Source organism: Ceratotherium simum, chromosome 26 (genome assembly GCF_057802395.1).
Source record: "Ceratotherium simum simum isolate JZ-2026a chromosome 26, ASM5780239v1, whole genome shotgun sequence".
Lineage (NCBI taxonomy): Eukaryota > Metazoa > Chordata > Mammalia > Perissodactyla > Rhinocerotidae > Ceratotherium > Ceratotherium simum.
Genome location: NC_141925.1, coordinates 13,094,910 through 13,115,538, shown reverse-complemented (window position 1 = coordinate 13,115,538; position 20,629 = coordinate 13,094,910). Strand labels below are relative to the sequence as shown.

At 46.8% G+C, this 20,629-nt stretch overlaps 1 protein-coding gene across 1 annotated transcript in view; it reads right to left on the bottom strand.

Moving 5' to 3' along the window:
* Positions 1 to 20,629, bottom strand: part of BMERB1 (bMERB domain containing 1) — a 112,443-nt gene that overhangs the window by 37,011 nt on the left and 54,803 nt on the right. Inside the window, exon 2 of the mRNA XM_004441844.3 lies at positions 10,582 to 10,705. Within this exon, the coding sequence (XP_004441901.1) occupies positions 10,582 to 10,705 (124 nt within the window). The remainder of the gene's footprint in view (positions 1 to 10,581; positions 10,706 to 20,629) is intronic.

Genomic DNA, 20,629 nt, shown 5'->3' with positions numbered 1-20,629 from the left:
AGCTCTGTGCTCAGCCCTTAAATGAATTGCTGTAGCCACTTAATGTGGTTGGCTGAATAATGTCCCTCAAAGATGTCCACGTCCTAATCCCTGAAACCTATGAATATGTTACCTTATAGGGCAAAAGAGACTTTGCAGATGTGATTAAGTTAAGGATCTTGAGATGAGGAGATTGTCCTGGCTGATCCCACTGGGCCCTAAGTGTAATAATAAGTGTCCTTATAAGAGGGACAGAGAGGGAGATTTGACCCAGAAGAGAGGAGATGTGATGATGTCAGTAGAGAGAGATTTGAAGATTCCACTCTGCTGTCTTTGAAGACGGAGGAGGGGACCATGAGCAGGGAATGTCAGAAATACAGCTCTGGAAGCTGCAAAGAGCAAGGAAAAGGATTCTCCCCTGTAGCCTCCAGAAGAGCATGGTCCCTCCAACGCCTCGATTTCAGCCCAGTGAAAGCGAGTTCAGACTTCTGGCCTCCAGAACTATAAGAAAATGAACGTGTGTTGTTTTAAGTCACCAACTTTGCGGTAGTTTGTTACAGCAGCCCCGGGAAACTCATACACTCAGTAAAGTGTCTACACTGCAAGCTGCTGCGTCACACTATTACTCTGTAGGAATACTATAGACCAGACCCACAGTCAACCCTAACCATCCGAGGGCCAGGCCGCTCTCACTACCTAGACTTGCCAGCTCCAAGGGAGCCTGCGAGATGGGTCAGGCAGTGGGGAAGCAGGAAGATGAATCTTGCTCATTTGTTAAGTAAGTATTCACCAAGCACTGCTCTGAGACTGGCCGTGTGTTGGTGCTGCTGACACCGTTGGGAGTGAAAACAGCTCAGGCTCTGCCCTCATCAAGGCCCGTGTCTAGTGGGACTGACAGATATTGGACACGTACACCAAAGAATGTAGATTTATAAATGGAGGGAAAGGCTTCTAAGGAAAGGATCAGGGTTACAGAGACAGGATCGGACATAGACTGGGAAGTGCTGGGAAGGCTTCCCTTTGGAAGTGACCTTGGATCTGAGCCCTGGAGGGAGAGGGAGAGGGAGAGCTAACCAGGCAAAGAGAGTAGGTCGAAGAAGGGGGTCCAGACAGAGGGAACAGCATAGAGGAAAAGGCCCCTGTGGCCGGAGGGGACCTGGAGTGTGGGGGCCACTGAAAGAGGGCCCATGGGGGTGGGGAGCAGGGCTGGGGGCTGGGCAGGAGCATGGAGGAAGAGGAAAAGAGGGGAGAGGAGGGGAAGGGACGCACAGGGCCTTGTAGGCTTTCTCATACTAACACGTTCTGGACAGTGTTTAAAGCAGGGAGCTGTGGTCAGAGTTATATTTTGAGTGCCCCTGGACCGGAGGGCAGCAGGGTGGAAGGCTGGGAGGCCCCTGAGATCCAAGACAGAGATGGGAATGTGGACTTGGGTGGTGGCCATGGAGATGGAGAAAAGTAGACAGTGGAAAACTATTTGAGGAGGTGAAACTGATGTAACTTGGGGATGGATTGAATACGCCAGGTGGCAAATTGGGAGAGATCAAGGATGGCGTCTGATTTCAGAATTTGGGGTTTCCACGGGATGGTGGTGCCGGGCCATTTGCTGAGCGAGGCAGGGATGGGTGGGGGGCGGCTCATGAGTTTGGACTTGGACATAGTGAGTTTGCTGGATCTTTGAGACATTTAAGTGAAGATGTTATATTGTGACATCTTCCTCTGCTTCCTCAGCATTTTTCCCTTAAAAATGTGTGCATGGGGGGCTGGCCCGGTGGTGTACTGGTTAAGTTTGCATACTCCACTACAGCGGCCCGGGGTTCAAATCCCCGTTGCAGACCTACGCACTGCTCATCAAGCCATGCTGAGAAGGCATCCCACATACAAAATGGAGAAAGATGGGCACAGATGTTAGCTCAGGGCTAATATTCCTCAGCAAAAAGAGGAGATTAGCAAGGGATGTTAGCTCAGAGTCAATCTTCCTCAAAACAACAAAAAAAATTAAATAAAGAATGTGTGTGTGTCCAAAAGACAAATACTGTGTGATTCCACTTATATAAGGTACTTAGAGTACTCAAAATCATAGAGACAGAAAGTAGACAGTGGTTGCCAGCAGCTAGGGGGAGAAGGAAATGGGGAGTTATTGTTTAATGGGTACAGAGTTTCAGTTTTGCAAGTTGAAGGGAGTTCTGGAGATGGATGGGTGTGATGGTTACATGACAGTATGAATGTGCTTAATACCACTGAACTGTCCACTTCAAAATGATTAAGATGGTAAATTTTATGTTAGGTGTATTTTACCACAATAAAAAATTGGAAAAAAATGTGTGTGTATGTTTGTGAACTATATACAAAAGTGTGCATAAAATACATATAAACAGTTTATGGAATAATAAAGTAAACAGTTATGTTCCCATCATCTGCTTAAGTAATAACCTTACATGACCTTTAGAAGCCCTGGTGTGCCCCAATCCCTCGTATTCCCTCATTCCCTCCGAGGTAAGCACTATGCTGAGTTTATGCTAATGCCTTTTACGTGTATAGTTTACCATCCCTATATGAATGCCTGCACAATTATGTTTGTTAGTTTTACATATTTTGACCTTTACCTAAACCTTTTGCTCAACATCATATTTTTGAGATGCATCCGTGTTAATGCCCATAGTGTCTTCATTTTTCACTGTTGTATAGTATTCCATGGTATGACTAGATCACAACTGATTTGTCGTTTCTGCTCCCTATAAACATTTGAGTTGTTTCCAGTGTTTTGCTCTTACAAACGAGGCTGATATGAACATTCTGGAATACGCCTCCTGATGCTCATGTGTGAGAGTTGCTTTAGGGCAGTGCTGCCCTTTAGAACTCCCTGTGACGATGGAAATGTTCTACAAAAATTTCTGCTTTCCCATATGCTAGCCATTAGCCACAACTGACTAACGAGCACTTGAAATGTAGCTAGCACTCTACTGAAGGACTGCATTTTTAAATTTTATTTAATTTTAATAATTTAAATTAAGATAGTCACATAAGGTTGTTGCCTACCCAATTATGCAGAGCAGCCCTGGGGTACACCCAAGAGAGAAACTGCCGACTGCAGAATGAGTGCCTGTCCATCTTTACTAGGTAAGGGCAAACTGTTTTCCAAAGGGGTAGAGCCAATATCCCTTTATCTCAAACACTCTCCTCCAACCCCCTAGGTCTTTGCTAACCAGATGAAGTAATCAGATGGAAATTTCTGAGAATAAACAGGCTGAATTAGTCAGGACTCTCCAGAAAAACAGAACCAATAGGATGCATATTTAGAGACTTATGATAAGGAATTGGCTCACAGGATTACGGATGCTGAGAAGTTCCAAGATTTACGGTCAGCAAGACGCAGACCCAAGAGAGCTGATGGTGTAAGTTCCAGTCTGAAAGCCAGCAGGCTCGAGACCCAAGAAGAGTCGACTTTTCAGTTCAAGTCCAAAGGCAGGAAAAGATTGATGTTCCAGCTTATGTAATCAGGCAGGCAAAGTTCTCTCTTCCTCAGCCTTTTTGTTCTGGTCAGGTCTTCAACTGATTGGATGAGGCCCACCCAAACTGGGGAGTGCAATCTGCTTTACTCAGTCTACCCATTTAAATGTTAATCTCATCCAGAAACACCCTCACAGACACACCCAGAATAACGGTAGACCAAATGTCTTGGCATTCCACAGCCCAGTCAAGTTGACAAAATTAACCACCACAAAAACCCAATATGGTGACCTCCCTCCCAGCTCACCAGAACCCAGGAAGTTCAGAAGAGATCCTTGGACCTAAGAGAATGAAATACATTTATGACAAAACAGAGCTCCCAGAGAGAAGAATTTCCATTCCCGAAGCTTGTTCTAACAGTGAAAGGCAACTTGGAGCAGCAGAAGCTTGTCCAGTGGGGGACATCTCTTTCTCCATTCAATTAGCCCTCATCTCCACCTTCAACCCTACCTCCCAGTACACTCAGATATTCAGGAGGGCCCGTCCATCCAGGACTAACCTGGAACATTCTCCATCCTCTCTCCTCTCTCTAGTTCCTCTGTCCCTTTCCTCTTCCCTCGAGGCTTCCATCCTACCTTCCCTCCCAACTCCTCAAATTCTTGTGTATTTTGTCCAAGACAAATCGCTTTTTAGATCTGCTGCAACTAAAGGCGTCTCTTCCCACCTGATATGTACGGTGGCTCTGGCAACGGTGACCTGTTCTTAGGAGCTGATATTTAAAACGCAGGGTGCGGGCCGGCCCTGTGGCTTGGTGGTTAAGTGCGCGCACTGCAATGCTGGTGGCCCGGGTTCGGATCCCGGGTGCGCATAGAGGCACCACTTCTCCGTCCATCCTGAGGCCGAGTCCCACATACAGCAACTAGAAGGATGTGCAGCTATGACATACAACTATCTACTGGGGCTTTGGGGGGAAAAAATAAAATAAATAAAATCTTAAAAAAAAAAATAATAAAAAAAAATAAAACGCAGGGTGCAAACGGAGTGATGCAGAACTCCCGAACGTGGCTGAGATGTGTCGAGTTACATAAACCACGTGCTTTATTTTGCCCTTGGCCTGAAGCTTCTCCTAACAGACTTCAGAAAGATCAGCTCATTAAAGGGAAGAGAAAAATGCAGGTGTATATAAAATTTTTGAAAATAGTGAAGTCAAGGCCCCAGGAGGAGTTGGACTTGATGGTTGGGAGCCACTCCCAGCTTCTTGTTTTCTGGGTATTCTCTGGGGATGACTAGGCAGCCCTGATCCCTTGCTCTCCCTCAAAGCGCAGTGTTAACAGTTAAAGGAAGGAAGGGAGTTTTGATTCACTTACTACCCGGAAAGAGCCACCTACTCTCACATATGTCCTCTCTTTTCATCCATTGCTACAATGCTGCCTTGGAAACATTATTGTCCCATTGTATAGATGGGGAAAACTGAGGCCATAACAGGGCAAAAGATTTGCTCCAGGCCACACAGTTGGTAAGCATAGACCTGGGGTTCAAAACCAGCTGAGAGACTCCATAACACGATGGTTGAGACCATGGACTCTGGATCCAGAATACCTGAGTTATATCATTGTCTGCTATTTAGTGGAAGCTTTGCAACCCTGGACAAGTTACTTGACCTCTCTGTGCCTCAGTTTCCTCACCTATAAAATGGGGGAGTGTTATCTGTCTACATGGTTGTAGTGAGGATTAAATGAGTCAATGCACATAGAACACTCCGAACACCACCCAGCATAGCACATATTCAAAAAGCTGCTATTTACAACTCATGCTCTTTCTACCACCACACCCTGAATCTCCGCCAGCTTGTAGGGCCTGACCTCTTCCCCACACTTGGTACTTCTTAACAGAACAAAGTTACTGGGGCCAAAGCCGAGGCTCTGGAAATATTGGGAGTCGAGGGCTCTGCTCCTGAAATCTGTCCTTCGCAAGCCGGCCTCCCCCGCCTGCTGCAGTTCTGACTCTCATTGATCCAAAGCCACCGCTGCCCAGAGCAAGCCGCGAGACAGGGCATGCTATCCCTTTTATGAAAATCCAGCCAGCGGGTGTGAAATGAAGATAACCACCCCCCACCCCTGTTCAGAGGCTGAAGGTGCTTAATTATCTGAAACCCAGATAAACAGCAGGACCAGGATTGTAGGGAGGATGCAGAAGAGCTGAGGCGGGCAACCAGGGGCTGCAGGAGGAGTTGTGCAAGCTAATGGCGTGATGCAGTGCTGGAATTAGGGGGGGAGAATGAGTCAGAGGGTGTTGACAGCCTCCGTAGGACAGGGTGGGGAGAGGCGCAGAGATGGGGCAGCGGGAGGGACCGGAGGTGTGTGACATGGAAGATCAAGGACAGAGCAAAGCAGGATTCAAGCTTTATCTCCCGGGCACTTGTCACCTGCTACAGAGGCGGTTTCATGATCCTGAGGGGTTTACCAACTCGCCCAAATGAAGCTCAGAAAATTGCCAAACTTCAAGAGGGAGATCTCTACACACCATTTAGCAACTTGGAAGCCAGAGGACAAGCTAAGGGAAGACAGGGAGAGAATGTGCACTGGGGGTGCGGAGCCAGGACATATGCCCTCCAGGCTGCCTCTTAGCCCTTCTCTGAACCCGACCTTGTGGGCCTTATCCAGGCGAGCAGGTATGCTGGGGTTGCTCCTGATTCGTCCTTCCACTAGCAAGCACTTTTTGTAGGTTATGTGATAATATGTGCAGAGGGCTTAGCACAGGCTGGGCCCCTACCTAGTAAGGGCTCAATAAATGTTGACTGTTGTAGTTCCTGAGAACCCTTCTAGGAATAGGGCACTACAGCGAATTCCCAGCAGGCTGACTTTGCAAACCTTGACTGTCTAAGTTGGAGCTCATCGTTTTAGGCTCCACATCAATCACTTATCTCCAGAGAAAGAGTACGGAAAAGTCCAACGCTTGACTCAGTAGAATCCTGTCCATTTCCATTGCACTCAATTCAAGATGGCGGAACAAGACAAAACCCACTGTGGGATTATGGGCATCCAACCAGGAGTTTGTCTTTGAATTCTAGAAGAACTGGGCAAAGAGGAAAAGGGTCTTCATGTTGGGGATAAAGATAATAGTCTAGCTTAGGGGTAAGGGCTCTGGCTCTGGGACAGACAGCGTGGGTTCAAATCCTGGTTCTACCTCATGCGAGCTGGTGACCTTGAACAGGTTGTTTCCCCTCTCTAACTTCAGTTTCCTCATCCATAAAATAGGAGGAATAGAACCCATCCCGTAAGAGTGCTTGTGAGGGTTCAATAAGCTAAAATAAGTGAGCGAATATACACAGTGTGTGTAGCTTGTATGTGACACGTCAGTGTCCTCAGTAAACAGCAGTTCTTACATGCTCTGTCATGTGCCCAAGGTCACAGCCGAGGACATGGGAGAGCCAGGATGACCCCTAAGCCCACTTCTCGTGAGTTCACGCTAGTTCGCTGAGAGTGGGTGAATCTCCCTCTTGTACTTCCTCACCATCCTGGCCAGAGGAGAGGGAGAACCAGCAGAGGCTGTGAGTCCCCGGGGAGAGGGCAAGACAGAGCGGACGAGAAAAGGGAAACCAGGAAAGAATAATGCCAACGCTGCAGGGGCTGGGGCAGCAGCCATCGCACTGGTTCTTGAAAGAGTCAACATAGCAGGAGGCGGCGGAAGTGAGCTGGCACCCTCAGCTGGGAAACACGGCCTGACTCACACCGTCTCCGAGGGAGCTGATGGGTATCAACTGGATTACTGTGGAGCAGGTGTGACACAACCAATCTCATCCCGGTTATTAGGGCTACGGTCATTGGGACTGTTTCAGCCAAGGGCTGTCACATCCCTGTCACTCCGGGCTTCCTCACCTGAGCCATAAATGCTTAATACGGTCTGAAATTCTATTTCCCTCTTACCCTGTGCCAAGAGGTCTCACGTGTGTGTGTGTGTGTGTGTGTGTGTGTGGTGTGTAAAGGGAAGTTTTGGGGTAAGGATGGAGTGCGAAAGAATAATTTATTGCACATTCAACAAATATTAATTGGCCTAGTAAGTGCCAGGGACTGTTCAACAGTGAAGATGACGCATAAGATCCCTGCCCTCACGGCGCTTACGTTCTTTAAGGAATTATCTTGGTAGATATATTCAGAGCTTCCCTTCCTCTTTCTCTCCCTCCCTCCCTCCTTCCTTCCTTCCCTCTCTCACTTAATAAATAGTCTGGATTCAACCTGTACCCTAGCTTCTGCTTACTAGCTAAGGCAGCCTAGGGCAAATTTCTTAGCTTCCCATTCCCTCTTCTCTAAAATGGAGACAACAATAGGACCCACCTGCACAATACAGCTCTGTAAGGGCCTGGCTCTGAGAAATAGCCAGGAAACTGAATTTAAGAACGATCCACATACATGGCCTGTTAGCCTGGGAGGCCAAGGATGATGGATGAGGCACTTGTCAAGGTCTGAGTGGGCTGTGATCTCTACTTTGTCCATCCTGGAGTCCATCTCGCACTTCTGAGATTGACGAGGTGGGTGCGCCTCCAGGCAAGGCTACATACTGTGCAAGGCTGGGCCTGGGGGAGCCGTTATTATCATCCACTGCCGTCTGCGGGTCTGTGGGCTGCTAGGGAGACTCCTGGAGGCCTGGAAGCTGGCCCCTCCCCCGGGGAATGTCACTGAGCCCCGCCCTATGTCCTGACTACGCTGACATCCTTCTGTGTCCTTCAGATAATTTGATTTAGTCAAGTGTCTACTGTTGACATTTGTCCCTAAGTGGTCAGACTCACGGGCTGATGGGGAAATTCAGTGAGGTCACAAGTCAAGAGCTTGGGGTGGTGCGTGGCCCAGAGCTAGAGCTTACATGTTAGCTATTCTTGTCAGTGAGCCCTCACCATGTGCCAGGCACGCGCCAGATGCCGGGGATAATGCGTATGTTTGCGTGTGTGCGCGTGCCCTCGAGTGCGAGCACACACACGATGCAAAGGCCAGTCAATGCGAAGTGACAGCCATCGTTCCCGTAGCAGCAAGAGCACCCTCTGGCCCCTTCTGAGCACCTGCTGGCTGAAGGGAGCTCTTCTGTACTTTAAAGCAGAGCTCATGTTCTCTATTTTCTTTCTTTTAAAGCAGGGGGGAGGGTATTATAAATGCCAGTGATGTGTTTTTAATGTTAGAAACAATCGATAGATAAGAGCAGAAGCTTAATTATGGTTTTAAAACTGAACTTAAGTAATATGCTTTTTGAGAACAGTAAAAATCGAAAGTCTAAAAATAGAAAAAAGATGCGCAGGCAAGACCCAGGAAATAATTTAATCATCTTTTGTAAGGAGGACTTAGTACATCCTGACTAAAGGTTATATATTAAGAAAAAGGAGAATAGTCATAAAACTATCCACCAGAATTAATAAAAACCAATGCTATTAGCATAGGTCGCTTCTATGAATTGGGATTAAAAACGGACCTGGAGGAAGAAAGACGTTTAATTTCCATGTGTCTGGTATGTACTATTTATAGACTATTATAATCCCAAGCCCTCTTATTGCCACTGAACTCTCAGTTATTCCATATTTTTTCACCGCAAGTTTGACAGCTGCTTTTCTCCTTTCCCCCGACTCCTTCCACAAGGAGGAACAGCCTTCTCTGGATCCTACACTTGGATCCTTGCTGTTTTTGTCTCCTTGTTTATGTGGGGTGACTGTACCCCTTGCGCGAATGCAATAACTGATGATATTTGGGTCAGCCCCAAATCTCCGCATGTAGAGAGTCCCTCCACTTCACACTCAGACCCGGAGCTCCCTGCTGCTCATCGCTACTTGGGGACCCACAGGCATCTCAAACTCATCACACCCAGTCCTGGCTGTCTCTGTTGTTGGAATCACCCGACCTAATAGAACACATGGTCTTAGTTGATACTTCTCCCACACAACCAATCCTTCATCAGGTTCTCTTGAAAAACAAAAAATAAAACGAAAACTACGGGGAGGGAGGGATGGTTCCTGAACACCCATGATGTACTTGTTTAGCTTATTCCCAGATGAAAGGGAGGATGTTTCTTATCTGTAAAGTGGGGATGTTCTAGAACCTTCCTCTAAGGGCTTCTGTGAGAAGGGGTCATGCTCATGAGGCATTTAGCACAGGGTCTGGTGCGTGCAAAGAGCTGACTCAATGGCAGCTGTTGATATCGCAGTCCATTTCATGGGGTGAGAGAGAAGGTCATACAATGTAGCAGTGAGAACATGGGTTTTGAAGGCAGGAAGAGCTGGGCCCGAATCCTAACTCCCCTATTTACGAGCTGGGAGGCCCTGAGCAGGTTATTTAACCTCTCTGAGCCTCAGTCTCCTCATCTGTAAAATGGGATGATCCCATAACCAGCCTCCCGGAGTTGAGAGAAATCAGTGAAAGAATGAGTGAGAGGTTCGTAGTTCGTGCCTGGGAGGTGTGATGTTGCTGCTTCTTCGAGGGGAGGTTAGGTCACGAGCTGACAGGCAGTGTAGGGAGTTTTCCAGAAAGGTTCCCTCATAATCCTCTGTTTTTGTTTTGTTTTGCTTTTAAACTCTCGCTGTTTACCTGCCAGAGCCCAATTTTTAAAATTACAGTTTCTCTTGACAGACTACCTGTAATCCCCCAGGAGTACTGTGCTCCGTAGACAACGGATTTTCAAACCATGTGACTCTGAGGTTGCTAATGGCCCCGGGAGAGAGGTATTATTATTTCCCCCCATTTTACAAAGGAGGGAACTGAAGCTCAGCGAGGCTAAGTAACCTGCCCACGCTCAGCCAGCTGTTTTTGATCTCAGGCCTGTCTGGACCCAGAGCATCTGCCCTTAGCGACACCAGCACAGAGTACCACCTCGGGGTCTCGGTCTCTCTCTTCCTCTCTCTCGTGTCTCTTTTCTCTTCTCCAACGGGTAACATAGAAAGACTCTGGGCTTTGGAGTCAGACTGGCCTGAATTCAATCCCAGAGTCTTATTTAAAGTGGGAGATCACCAGACCCACTTCTCGAGGCGGTAGTGAGAATCAAATGAGATTTTAAAAAATATATATGTAATGCCTTTATCCCAGTGCCTGGCCCACAGTACTCAACAGTAGATGTTGGGTTCTCCAGGCCTCCTCCCCTCCACGCTCCTTCCTTTCCCCACCACGTCCCCGAAGCACTCACATAAACCTGAGCTCAGACTCCCGGCGGACCAAGACTTCCCGGAGACGCTGAATTTTCGCCATCTCCAGCTCGATCTCCTCCGGCATCATGGTTGTCTCTGCCATGGAGATGATGTCCAGCTGATCTGTGCAGGAGACAGGAAACACAGGCATCAAGACCCCGAGGCCACACCAGTTTTCAAGAATTCCCAGAGGACAGCCCAGTCCTGGTCCCAGGGAACAGCCCTGCTCCAGCGACCTTCACCCATCTCGAGGGCACATGGATCTCAGCCTGCAGTGCAAGTGCGTGTTTGTGAGCGGGCCCTTAGGAAACTAGAAAACACATTTTTCAAGGGAATCTTGTTACGATGACCAGAGGAGGCTCGGGCGGGATCACCCGTTCACAGTTGTATATATGACCTTCACAATCCCTGCCTGGTCCTGGCTTCTGAGCCTCTGGTCTCCTTGGTGACGGCCACTTTGCCCTGTCCCAGCCTCCAAGACCAAGGCCAACTTTAGTCAGAAGAAAGCTTAATAATAATTATTTTGTAATAATACCATTAACAATTATCTTATAGGAATAGTAAGTAATAGTAAAATGAAATAATACAAGTTTGTTGTAGAACATTCAGATAATACAGATGGGCGAAAAAGAACAAAGTAAAAAGTCATCCATAACCCCACAGCCCAGAGAGAACCACTATCCACATTTTGATGGCCGTTCTCCCAATCTTATATTAAGAGTTATGTATATAAACCATATATTTAAAAAACATACATATTATGATATATAACCATACATCTTATCATATATATAGACACTACATAGATTTGCATATATGTAGGTATGTATATATATATACACGTATGCACGCATTCACTTGGGCTGCCATAACAAAATACCAGAGGCTGGGGGACTTAAACAACAGACATTTATGTTCTCACAGTTCTGGAGGCTGAAAGTCCCAGATTAAGGTCTGGCAGGGTCAGTTTCTGGTGACGGCTCTCTTCCTGGCTTGTAGAGAGCCGCCTTCTCGCTGTGTGCTCACAAGGCCTCCTCTTTGTGTGCGTGCAGAGAGAATGCACAAGCTCTCTTGTGTCTCTTATAAAGAAACTAATCCTATGGGGTCAGGGCCCTACCCTTATGACCTTATTTAACCTTAATTACTTCCTTAGAGGCCCCATCTCCAAACACAGCCACACAGGGGGCAGGGGGTGGTTACGGCTTCAACATATGAATTCGGCAGGGACATAAACATTCAGTCCCTAACAGTATATATGTATGTGTATATGTGTGTATACATATTACCACATATATTGTCATTAACATTTTGGTTACATTCTTCTGATATATGTATGGTAATTCATATGATTATATATATTATATATGTAGTATGAATATATAGGGTAATATATATGGTTTTATATGTATAATATTATATACACACATGCGCACATGCATATACATTTTTTAAGACTGGAAAAATGTACACCGAAATCTTAGTAGTTAAAAATGTTAATGTATGCACATATATTAACATTTATGCATAATGTCATAGGCAACGCATATACAATTATATGCATACATACCCACCATTACATAGGTCTGATTTTTGTAATATAAAGTTAGGGTCTCACCATTTTTTTACCTGCTCTTTTCACTTAACAACACATCATGAGCATTTTGCACATCCTTCGATGTTCGTCCAAGGCTGTGAAAGGCTGTGTAGTTTTCTAATTGTGGCTGTGTCATGAGTCACTTCACCAACCCCCAGACGTTTAGGTTGTTTTCCATTTTCCTCTCTATAAACAGCCCTGTGATGAGCATTCTCAAAGTTAAATCTTTGCACGCATCTAAGAGGTGCCTTTGGGCCACCTTTCCAGAGAGAAGGGCTGGGTTTTCAAGGGTGCGATATTCTCAGGTCTTTCACAGGTAGAGAAGACGACGCAGGGGAGGGGATGTTCTTGCTTTACTCTGAGGCCAACATCACATCACTTACATCTGTGAACTCCTTCCACACCCGGCACCTCAATTCTGCTACCCGGCGCTTGTCTTTTTCCTTATGTCCAAGTCAATGGTTTGGAAAGCTGCCCTCTCTCTCCTGTCTCCTTTCTACGACCTGGAGCCCTAGCCCAGCACACCTGCTCAGGATCTGGGGCGCTGCGATTTGCAGTCTTCACTTAAGACTTCACTTGCAAACTCCTATTTGCTTGCATCCCTGAATTGCGCCCATGCCCAGAAGCCCACACGACTGCTTTGCCATCTGTGGGAAACTCCTGCCCCTGAGTTCTTCACTAGACATCAGATTTTTGGTAAATTGCCATACCCTTCAATCACCTACCCCCTAACACATCCATTCCACATGCCAAAACTACCTGCCTTCCCTCCACCAACCAAAATTCCTCATTTTGCTGAGGAATCAGGAGGAAGGCAGTTACCTGTAGTTGATTCTCACATTGAAATCAATGGCCTCCCTAATTCTCTCTGAGATAACTTGCAGTTTGTAAGAGATAAACGAGGACAAAGGCCATGGAAAAAGCCAAGAAATGAGTTAGGGAGAAGAAATTTTGGCATGACAGTCAAAGGCCTATTGGAGATTTTTCCCCCCTTAATTCAGCTTCTCGGCAATGTCCGCTTCTCTGTATTTTCAGACATATTCCCGGATTTCACAACACAGACAGTGCAGAGTCTGGTGTTGAGTGGGGGCTGAGGGCAGTGGACAATTGTCTAGATGGGTTGTGGGGAGGAAGACAGGTGAGGTGGGGGAAAGAGAGAAAATGTGGAATTCGGGATATTCACAGTTGCCTCTTCCTGCCCTCTAAGGATGGCGGGTCCTGGAGACAATCCTGCTGTCAGGCTGAGCTGGTGTGGATAAGGGTGAAAGGGGAGAGGCAGGGGAGGGAAGGGAGTGAGTGTCAGAAAAAGGAGGGAGAGGAGAGGGATCAGAGGGGCTCTCTCAGGACTGGGACCTCAGAAGAGGAAGAGACGTCTAAAGAGGATTTTTACGAAATTTTCCATGTGACATGCTGGGTGATGATCTCCTCAAGGCCCCTGGAATCAGATTTGGAGTCCTACTGCCCCAGACGCCAGGCAGAGATGGCTCCTGGGATTGGAACAATGAGGCCTGGCTAGAGGAAGGAGGAAGGAACAAGATTAAAATATTCATATGAATTGAGCGTTACTGTGCCGGGCTCCAACCAGCCTGGAGAACCAGGTTTGACTCTGGGCATGGAGCAATAGAAGGTTGGGGTGACCCGGGGGTGGGAGGTAGGGGACATTCTCCAGTCAGATGGACTGGGTTTGAGTCACGGCTCTGCCCCTCACTAGCTGTGTGGCCTTGGAGAGTTAGTTAACCTCTCGGTGACTCAGTTTCCTCCTCTTTAATATGAGGATAATAAGAGAACCCACCCCCCAGGGCAGTTGCGAAGATTGAATGAACCATGTTGTGCTCAATACATAGTTATGATCTCCTTTGTTATTACCACTGGGCCTGCTCTGCTGTGCCGTATCTTTTAATCCTTGACACAAGCCAGCAGGATCTGGATGTTCTCTTTTTTACAAATAAGGAAACAAAGGCTCAGAGCTGGCAAGGGAATGAGCTGAGCCCACATCTGCCTCCAAGACACATACTCTTTGTCCCAACACCACTGCCCCTTGTCCACACAGGCGTTCCAAGTCCGACGCCCCCTATTCATCCACATCTCAGAGTCAAGGGAGGTGTCTTAATTTCCTAGGGCTGCCATAACAAATCACCATGAACTGGGTGGCTTAAAACAAGAGGAATTTATTCTTTCATAGTTCTGGAGGCCAGAAGTCCCAAATGAAGGTGTCGGCAGGGCCACGCTCCCTCCAAAGGCTCCAGGGGAGGATCCCTCCTTGCCTCTTCCAGATCCTGGTGGCTCCTGGCAATCCTCGGCTTGCGGCAGCATCGCTACAACCTCTGCCTTGGTTTTCACGTGGCCTTCTTCCCCGTCGCTCTGTGTCCTTCTCTGTCCTTTTCTGTCCATTGGATTTAGGGTCCACCCTAATCCACTATGATCTTATTTTGATCTTTATCTTAACTACCTCTGCAAAGACCCTGTTTCCATTAAGGTCACATTCTGTGGTTCTGGGTGGATGTGAATTTGGGGAGGGCACTGTGACCCACTACAGTGATGAATGGCCATGGGTTTGCAAGCTCCCTGACAGTGATGTCACTCTCTCCAAGAGCTTCAGTCACCGTCCATGGAGCACAGTCCTGGCTGGAAGTAGCAGGAGTCCTAGGAAACGGCCAGAGGATGGGGCGTGGTGAAACCCAGCTACGGGCCAGAGTTAGAGATTCTTGGTCTGAGGCCAACCACCAGCTGCACGACCTTGAATGAGCCCCTTTACTCTTTAGCATCACTTCCTTCCTATGCAAAATGGGGTTCAATAGCTATCACGTGTTATGCTGTGCTGGAGGTTTTATGTGTATTATCTCATTTAATCCCTATTTTCTAGATGATGAATCTGAGGCTTAGCGAAGGAAAGTGACTCGCCCAACATCACACAACCAGAACGTTGCAGAGACAGAATTCAAACCCAGTGTTCTCTCTCTCATCTTTAACCATATGACACAGCCTCCGGGCCAGGTTTAATGCATTTGTGGATGCGAAAGCGCAGAGTTAACCGCCTCGCAGATACAAGTATCCTCATTCCTCACATTGCTTCAGATGGGCAACCTGATTTCCACGGGACAGATGCTGGAAATGGCAACACACCCTGGGGGAAGCGTGGGACGAAGAGAATTAATCACACCCCAGGGGTTGGCATTTTACCTCCATCCCCGGGGGAGGGAGGAGGCGGTGGCCCCGCCAGGCTCCATGTGCTGAGATGCATGTTTAGCTTTGATTTGGGGCAGAGAATGGGGCTGGTACCTAGGTTGAAAAGTCTTGCTCATGGATGCTTTCCTTCTCCTGGAGAAAGGAGTGAAGCCTAGACCTCAAATCAGATACACAATAGTTAGAATCCTTCCTTATAGTGGGTGCTCTGTGCCAGGCACTGTGCTAGGCTCATGACAAGCCTTTTCTCATTTAATCTTCACAACATCCTGGGTGAGAGGTTAGCAAACTACTGCCATGGGCCAAATCCAGCCCTCTGCCTGATTTTGTAAATAAAGTTTTACTGGAACACTGGCCACACTCATTCATGGATGTATTATTTACGGGTTGCTTTTCCACTACAATAGCAGAATTGGGTAGTTGCAACAGAGACTGTACAGCCCACAAAAACTCAAATATTGACTATCTGGCCCTTTACAGAAAAAGTTTGCCAACCTTTGCTCTAGATGGTAGATGCTATCATTTCCCCAGCTTAAAGGTTAAAAAAACCAAGTTTACCCAGTAACAATAATAGCTCACATTTATTGAACATTAATTACTTGCCAGGATCAGATTACCTTCTTTGATTCTCGAAACAGCCCTGAGTGGTAAGTATTGTTAGTACCCTCATTTCACAGACAAACAAGTTGAGGCTCAGGAAAAGGAGTAAGGGGCAGGGCTGAGATTTAAAACCAGACCTCTCCTACTCCATAGCTTTTGTTGTAATCAATCATATCCACTTAGGAACTACTACCCTACTTAAGAAGTAGCACCATCATCTTAACAGTAGAGAGAACTGAGTATGTTCTATTGCATTAGGTGCATAGACAGTAGCTGTTCGCACGCATTAGCAGGCACGGTGAATACTGTGATTATTACCTTGCTAAATAGTCAGCTTCCCTGTCTCTACCCCCAGGGTTGAGGATAAACCTGGATTGGGGGAATCATGTCCAGGGACCTTCATGCAGGAGATCTCAGACCAGACTCTGAGAAATGCTGGTACAGGATGTGAATAAATGAAGATGATGCGTGGTCGGTTTCTTTTCAGTGTGAACTGGTGTGAAATAACCAGCATGGTGGAAACCTTCTCGACAACATTTTCCAGCTAGAAGGCAGGCATCCAACAGCTACCAATCAAAGTGTCCGTGAGGAGGACAAATCTTGGATGGAGACGGACAAGCATTTTGGGGTGGCTACAGAAGATGGTCGCTACAAGGCTCTGCTGACAGAAGTCCCCAGGGCTCCAACTGCCATTGCTGTCACGGAGCTTCCAGGAGCTGAGTCACTTCTGGGGGATGAAGCATCTAAATCCATCTTTTTATCCCCAAATGCCACACTGGGGAGATGCACGCCTCATGAGCACAGCAGCACCAGCAAACAAGAGCTGAGCGCTGGGCATGACTGGCATGTGCCAGCAGGTTTAATCGTTTATCTTAAAATTTTAGAGCTACCCAGCGACAGGGGCAGTAGTGGTGGTGATGATGAATGAGGGCTGGCAATCTCCTGGAGACTTGTAATTTAACGATAGGCAAGAAGGTAACACTGCTGGGGACCGAAGAGAAGTCTTTTCTGGTTTGTCTTTTCCAACCACAGGTCACAGTAGGAATTAAGCTCTGGGTGCCTTGGACAAGCCCTACTTTTGTTTCTGCTTCATAGCCTTCATGCCCCTGGTAGACACCAGAGCTCACTCATGTTAAGCATTTACTATGAGTTAAGTACTGTCTCATCACGCTCCTAAATGCCTTGGGAGGTAGGTACTATCAATACCACCCTACATTTATAGATGAATAAAACGAGGCTCAGAGAGATCATAAGTGATTGGACAACATCGCTCAACCAATGAGTGGCAGAGCTGGGACTCAGACCCAGATCTGTCTCATTCCAAAGCCCACATTGTAGGTTAAAGGGCTGCAGAACAGCATTTCCAAACCTCCATCACTGAACAGAATTCACCAAGGCCATGCACTGTCTGTTATGGACTGAATGTCTGTGTCCCTCCAAAATTCATATGCTGAAATCCTAACCCCTAATGTGATGGTATTGGGAGGTGGGGCCTTTGGGAGGTGATTAGGTCATGAGGGTGGAGCCCTCATATACGGGATTAGTGCCTTTATGAGAAGAGACACAAGAGCTTGCTTCCTCTCTCTCTGCTCCCTGCCATGTGAGCACATAAGAAGATGGCCACTTACAAGTCAGGAAGAGGGTCCTTACCAAAAACAGGATCTGCCAGTGCCTTGATCATGGACTCCTAGCCTCCAAACTGTGAGAAATAAATTCCTGTTGTTCATGAGCGACCTAGTCTCTGGAATTTTGTTACAGCAGCCAGAGCAGACTAATACATTATCTACACTATCATTTACTCAATATCTCTTTACGTTGACTTGTTTTTTACTCAAATAAAGTCCTTAAAGGAAATTTCATATCACATCCATAAATAATAAGTCACTATCACTTGGCATAATTAGAAAATTGCCATAAAAATAAAGCCAGTGGAAACAAAGCAATGTTATTAAATTCTGGCTGAATACTGTAGTCTCCTCAAGGCTCAGATTGAAGCCTAATTTTTCTTTCTTTACAAGGTGGATTAGCAAGTACTAGAAAGTTAGCAAGTACTAGAGAGGCACTAAAGATAAATCACTAAATTGAGGCTTTCTTCTTTGGTAATCATAAAGATTGATAATTGGAAAAAAGAGAGTAATTTTCCCGCAATGTAATTCAATGTTGTTTGATGTTAGAAGCATCTGTGTACCACTAGGTACCCCTCCCACGCCCTGGGAAGGCTGTTGTAGAATGGAATTCCAGCTCTCTGGGTTGGAAGGGTCTTAGAAGTCCTTTAGGTCAGCCTCATATCCATATTGGAGAGGATACAGAATGACATGGCAGGATGTGGTTCTGAGGGTCCCTCGACAAACAGCAGTGGGCCCAAACTCTGGAGTTCTCATTGGAAATTAAATGAGAACTCAGGCCTGAAGTACAATTCTCAATTGTGTGTCAATCAGCCATTTTGAGTCACTTTTTCAACCCAGCTCATATCACAGAGGCAATTACATGAAGGTGGACCTGTTCATTTCAGTCCCACAAACATTTATCAGGCATCCAGCATCCTTAGAACATCCTCAGAAGGGCACAGCAGAGAAGGGACACAGCGGTTGCCTTTGGAGGATGTGTAGGTCTGGAGGTCAATGTTGGGGAGAATCACCTTCCAGCTGATACGTCCTTTTCTATTGTTTGAATTTTTTAAAAAAACTTTTGATTTTGGAATAATTTTAGATTTATAGAAAAGTTGCAAAAAAGAAAAAGAGTTGGTGTGTGTGGGCGCCGTGGGAGCCAGGTCAGCCCTTGAAGAGGGCAAGTGAAGGGGGCGGTTCTGGGCATGAACTTTCAGCTCTCAGGGTCTGGTTCTCATGCTGACTTTGGTCCCATCAGCTGATGACTCCGGGCCTCAGTTTCTTCATCTGCAATGTGGCGACAATCACACAATCTCTTAGGTAATTTATGTAAGTGCCAGACACACAGAAAGTTCTCTGTAATATTTGCTCTTATTCACTTGATAGTCATTGCAAATCTGCTTCATGCCAGATACTGCTCTAAGCAATGGAGATGGAACAAAACAGACAAAAACTGCCCTCGTCGAGTTGACCTCCTAGCAAGTGGCTTACATGTTGGGGAGTATATTTGCTTCAGTGCTCTGTGGTGGTCGTTGGCTCACCAGCAGCTTGCCGCTGACGGTAGATTTGGACAGATTCCGGTTCAAGTCCTGGCTCTACCACTAATTGTGTGATCTGGACATGTTACTTAATCTTCTCAAGTCTCAGTTTCCTCTGCTGTAAAATGGGACGGTAACTCCTACCTCATGGAGGTGCTGCTATGGAGATGAAATTACATAATATGTCAAGGGCTTGGTGCAATATGTTGGCGTGATAAAGAGTGGTCAGTATTGTTCTTAAAACCATCACATGTCCTTTCCCTGGAAGCCAGATGAATGTGAGAGAGGAAACAATACTGGGATCATCAGGTATGGACAACGACAAACTTCTGGTCATTTGGGCTATTCCTCTGTCCCTCTAGGTAGGACTGCAATCCTCCAACTCCAACAGACCCAAGCCTGCCCTGAAAGGAGGATCCAGAGGGGTGTCCCCAGCCCTCTGTCAAGGGGCCAATCTCTTAGCTCACCACCCTGAGTATGCACGGGCACGTCTTCCTGGTATCGACCCAACAGAGAGTCTTAAATACTGGGGAAAGCTGAGTCTCATTACTGAGGATGGATATCCTGATGCATTTTAAGGCTCCTGGTGACACCCCAGCCTTTTATTGTCATCAATCATTCATGTAGGAAAGAAGCTCATTTCAATCCCCAAACATCCTATTATGGGATGTACCAAGTATCCTGCCTTCTCGCCATAACATGAATATAATGGGAAACAGCCGGTTGCTTTTAATGAGTCACCATTTCCCAAGAAGATGAAGTAACTGCTTTTAATTCAGATGCTGCTGGCTGCTCCATTCCCCCCAGCCTGCCTTGTGAAGGAGGATGCACTGGGCTCTGCGAGTAATCATACCTCCCGCCACACAGTGCCTTCCCGAACGTCATGGAACGTCTCTTTATATTCACGATCACCCTGCAAGGACGGTTTTGCAGCCGAGGAAGCTGACTTGCCTCCAAATCTTGGCTATGGTTATTATTCTCCAATGTGATTTTGAGCACATTTTCTAGCTTCTCAGAGTTTCTATTTTCTCAGCCACATCTAACTCCTCCAAGATCACAAAGTAATTAGGCAGAATGCACAATGAGCAATGGGGTTAAGAAACAGGTGTTGGCGGTAAGGCGACTTGGGTTTAAATCCTGGCTCTGCCTCTTTCTAGCTGCTGGCCTTGGGCAGATGACTTAACCTCTCTAAGCCTCAGTTTCCTTATCTGTAAATTGGGGGTAAGGAAGTAGAATGTGAGAACATCTGAAGGCTCATTCTGAAAGCTCAAGAGCTAAAGCTAGAGCAAGAGTTTTATCTCATCTCTGCCCAGCAGGATCTAAGCACTTTGTTCGGACCTGGGTTTTTCACCCTTGGCGCTATTGACATGTGGGGCTGGATCATTCTTCACTGTAGGGCTGTCCTGTGCGTTGCAGGACATTTAGCAGCACCTCAGGCCTCTACCCACTACATGCCAGTGGCATCCTCCCACCAACACAAAATGTCTTCAAACATTTGCAAATATCCCCTGGGGGACAAAATCCT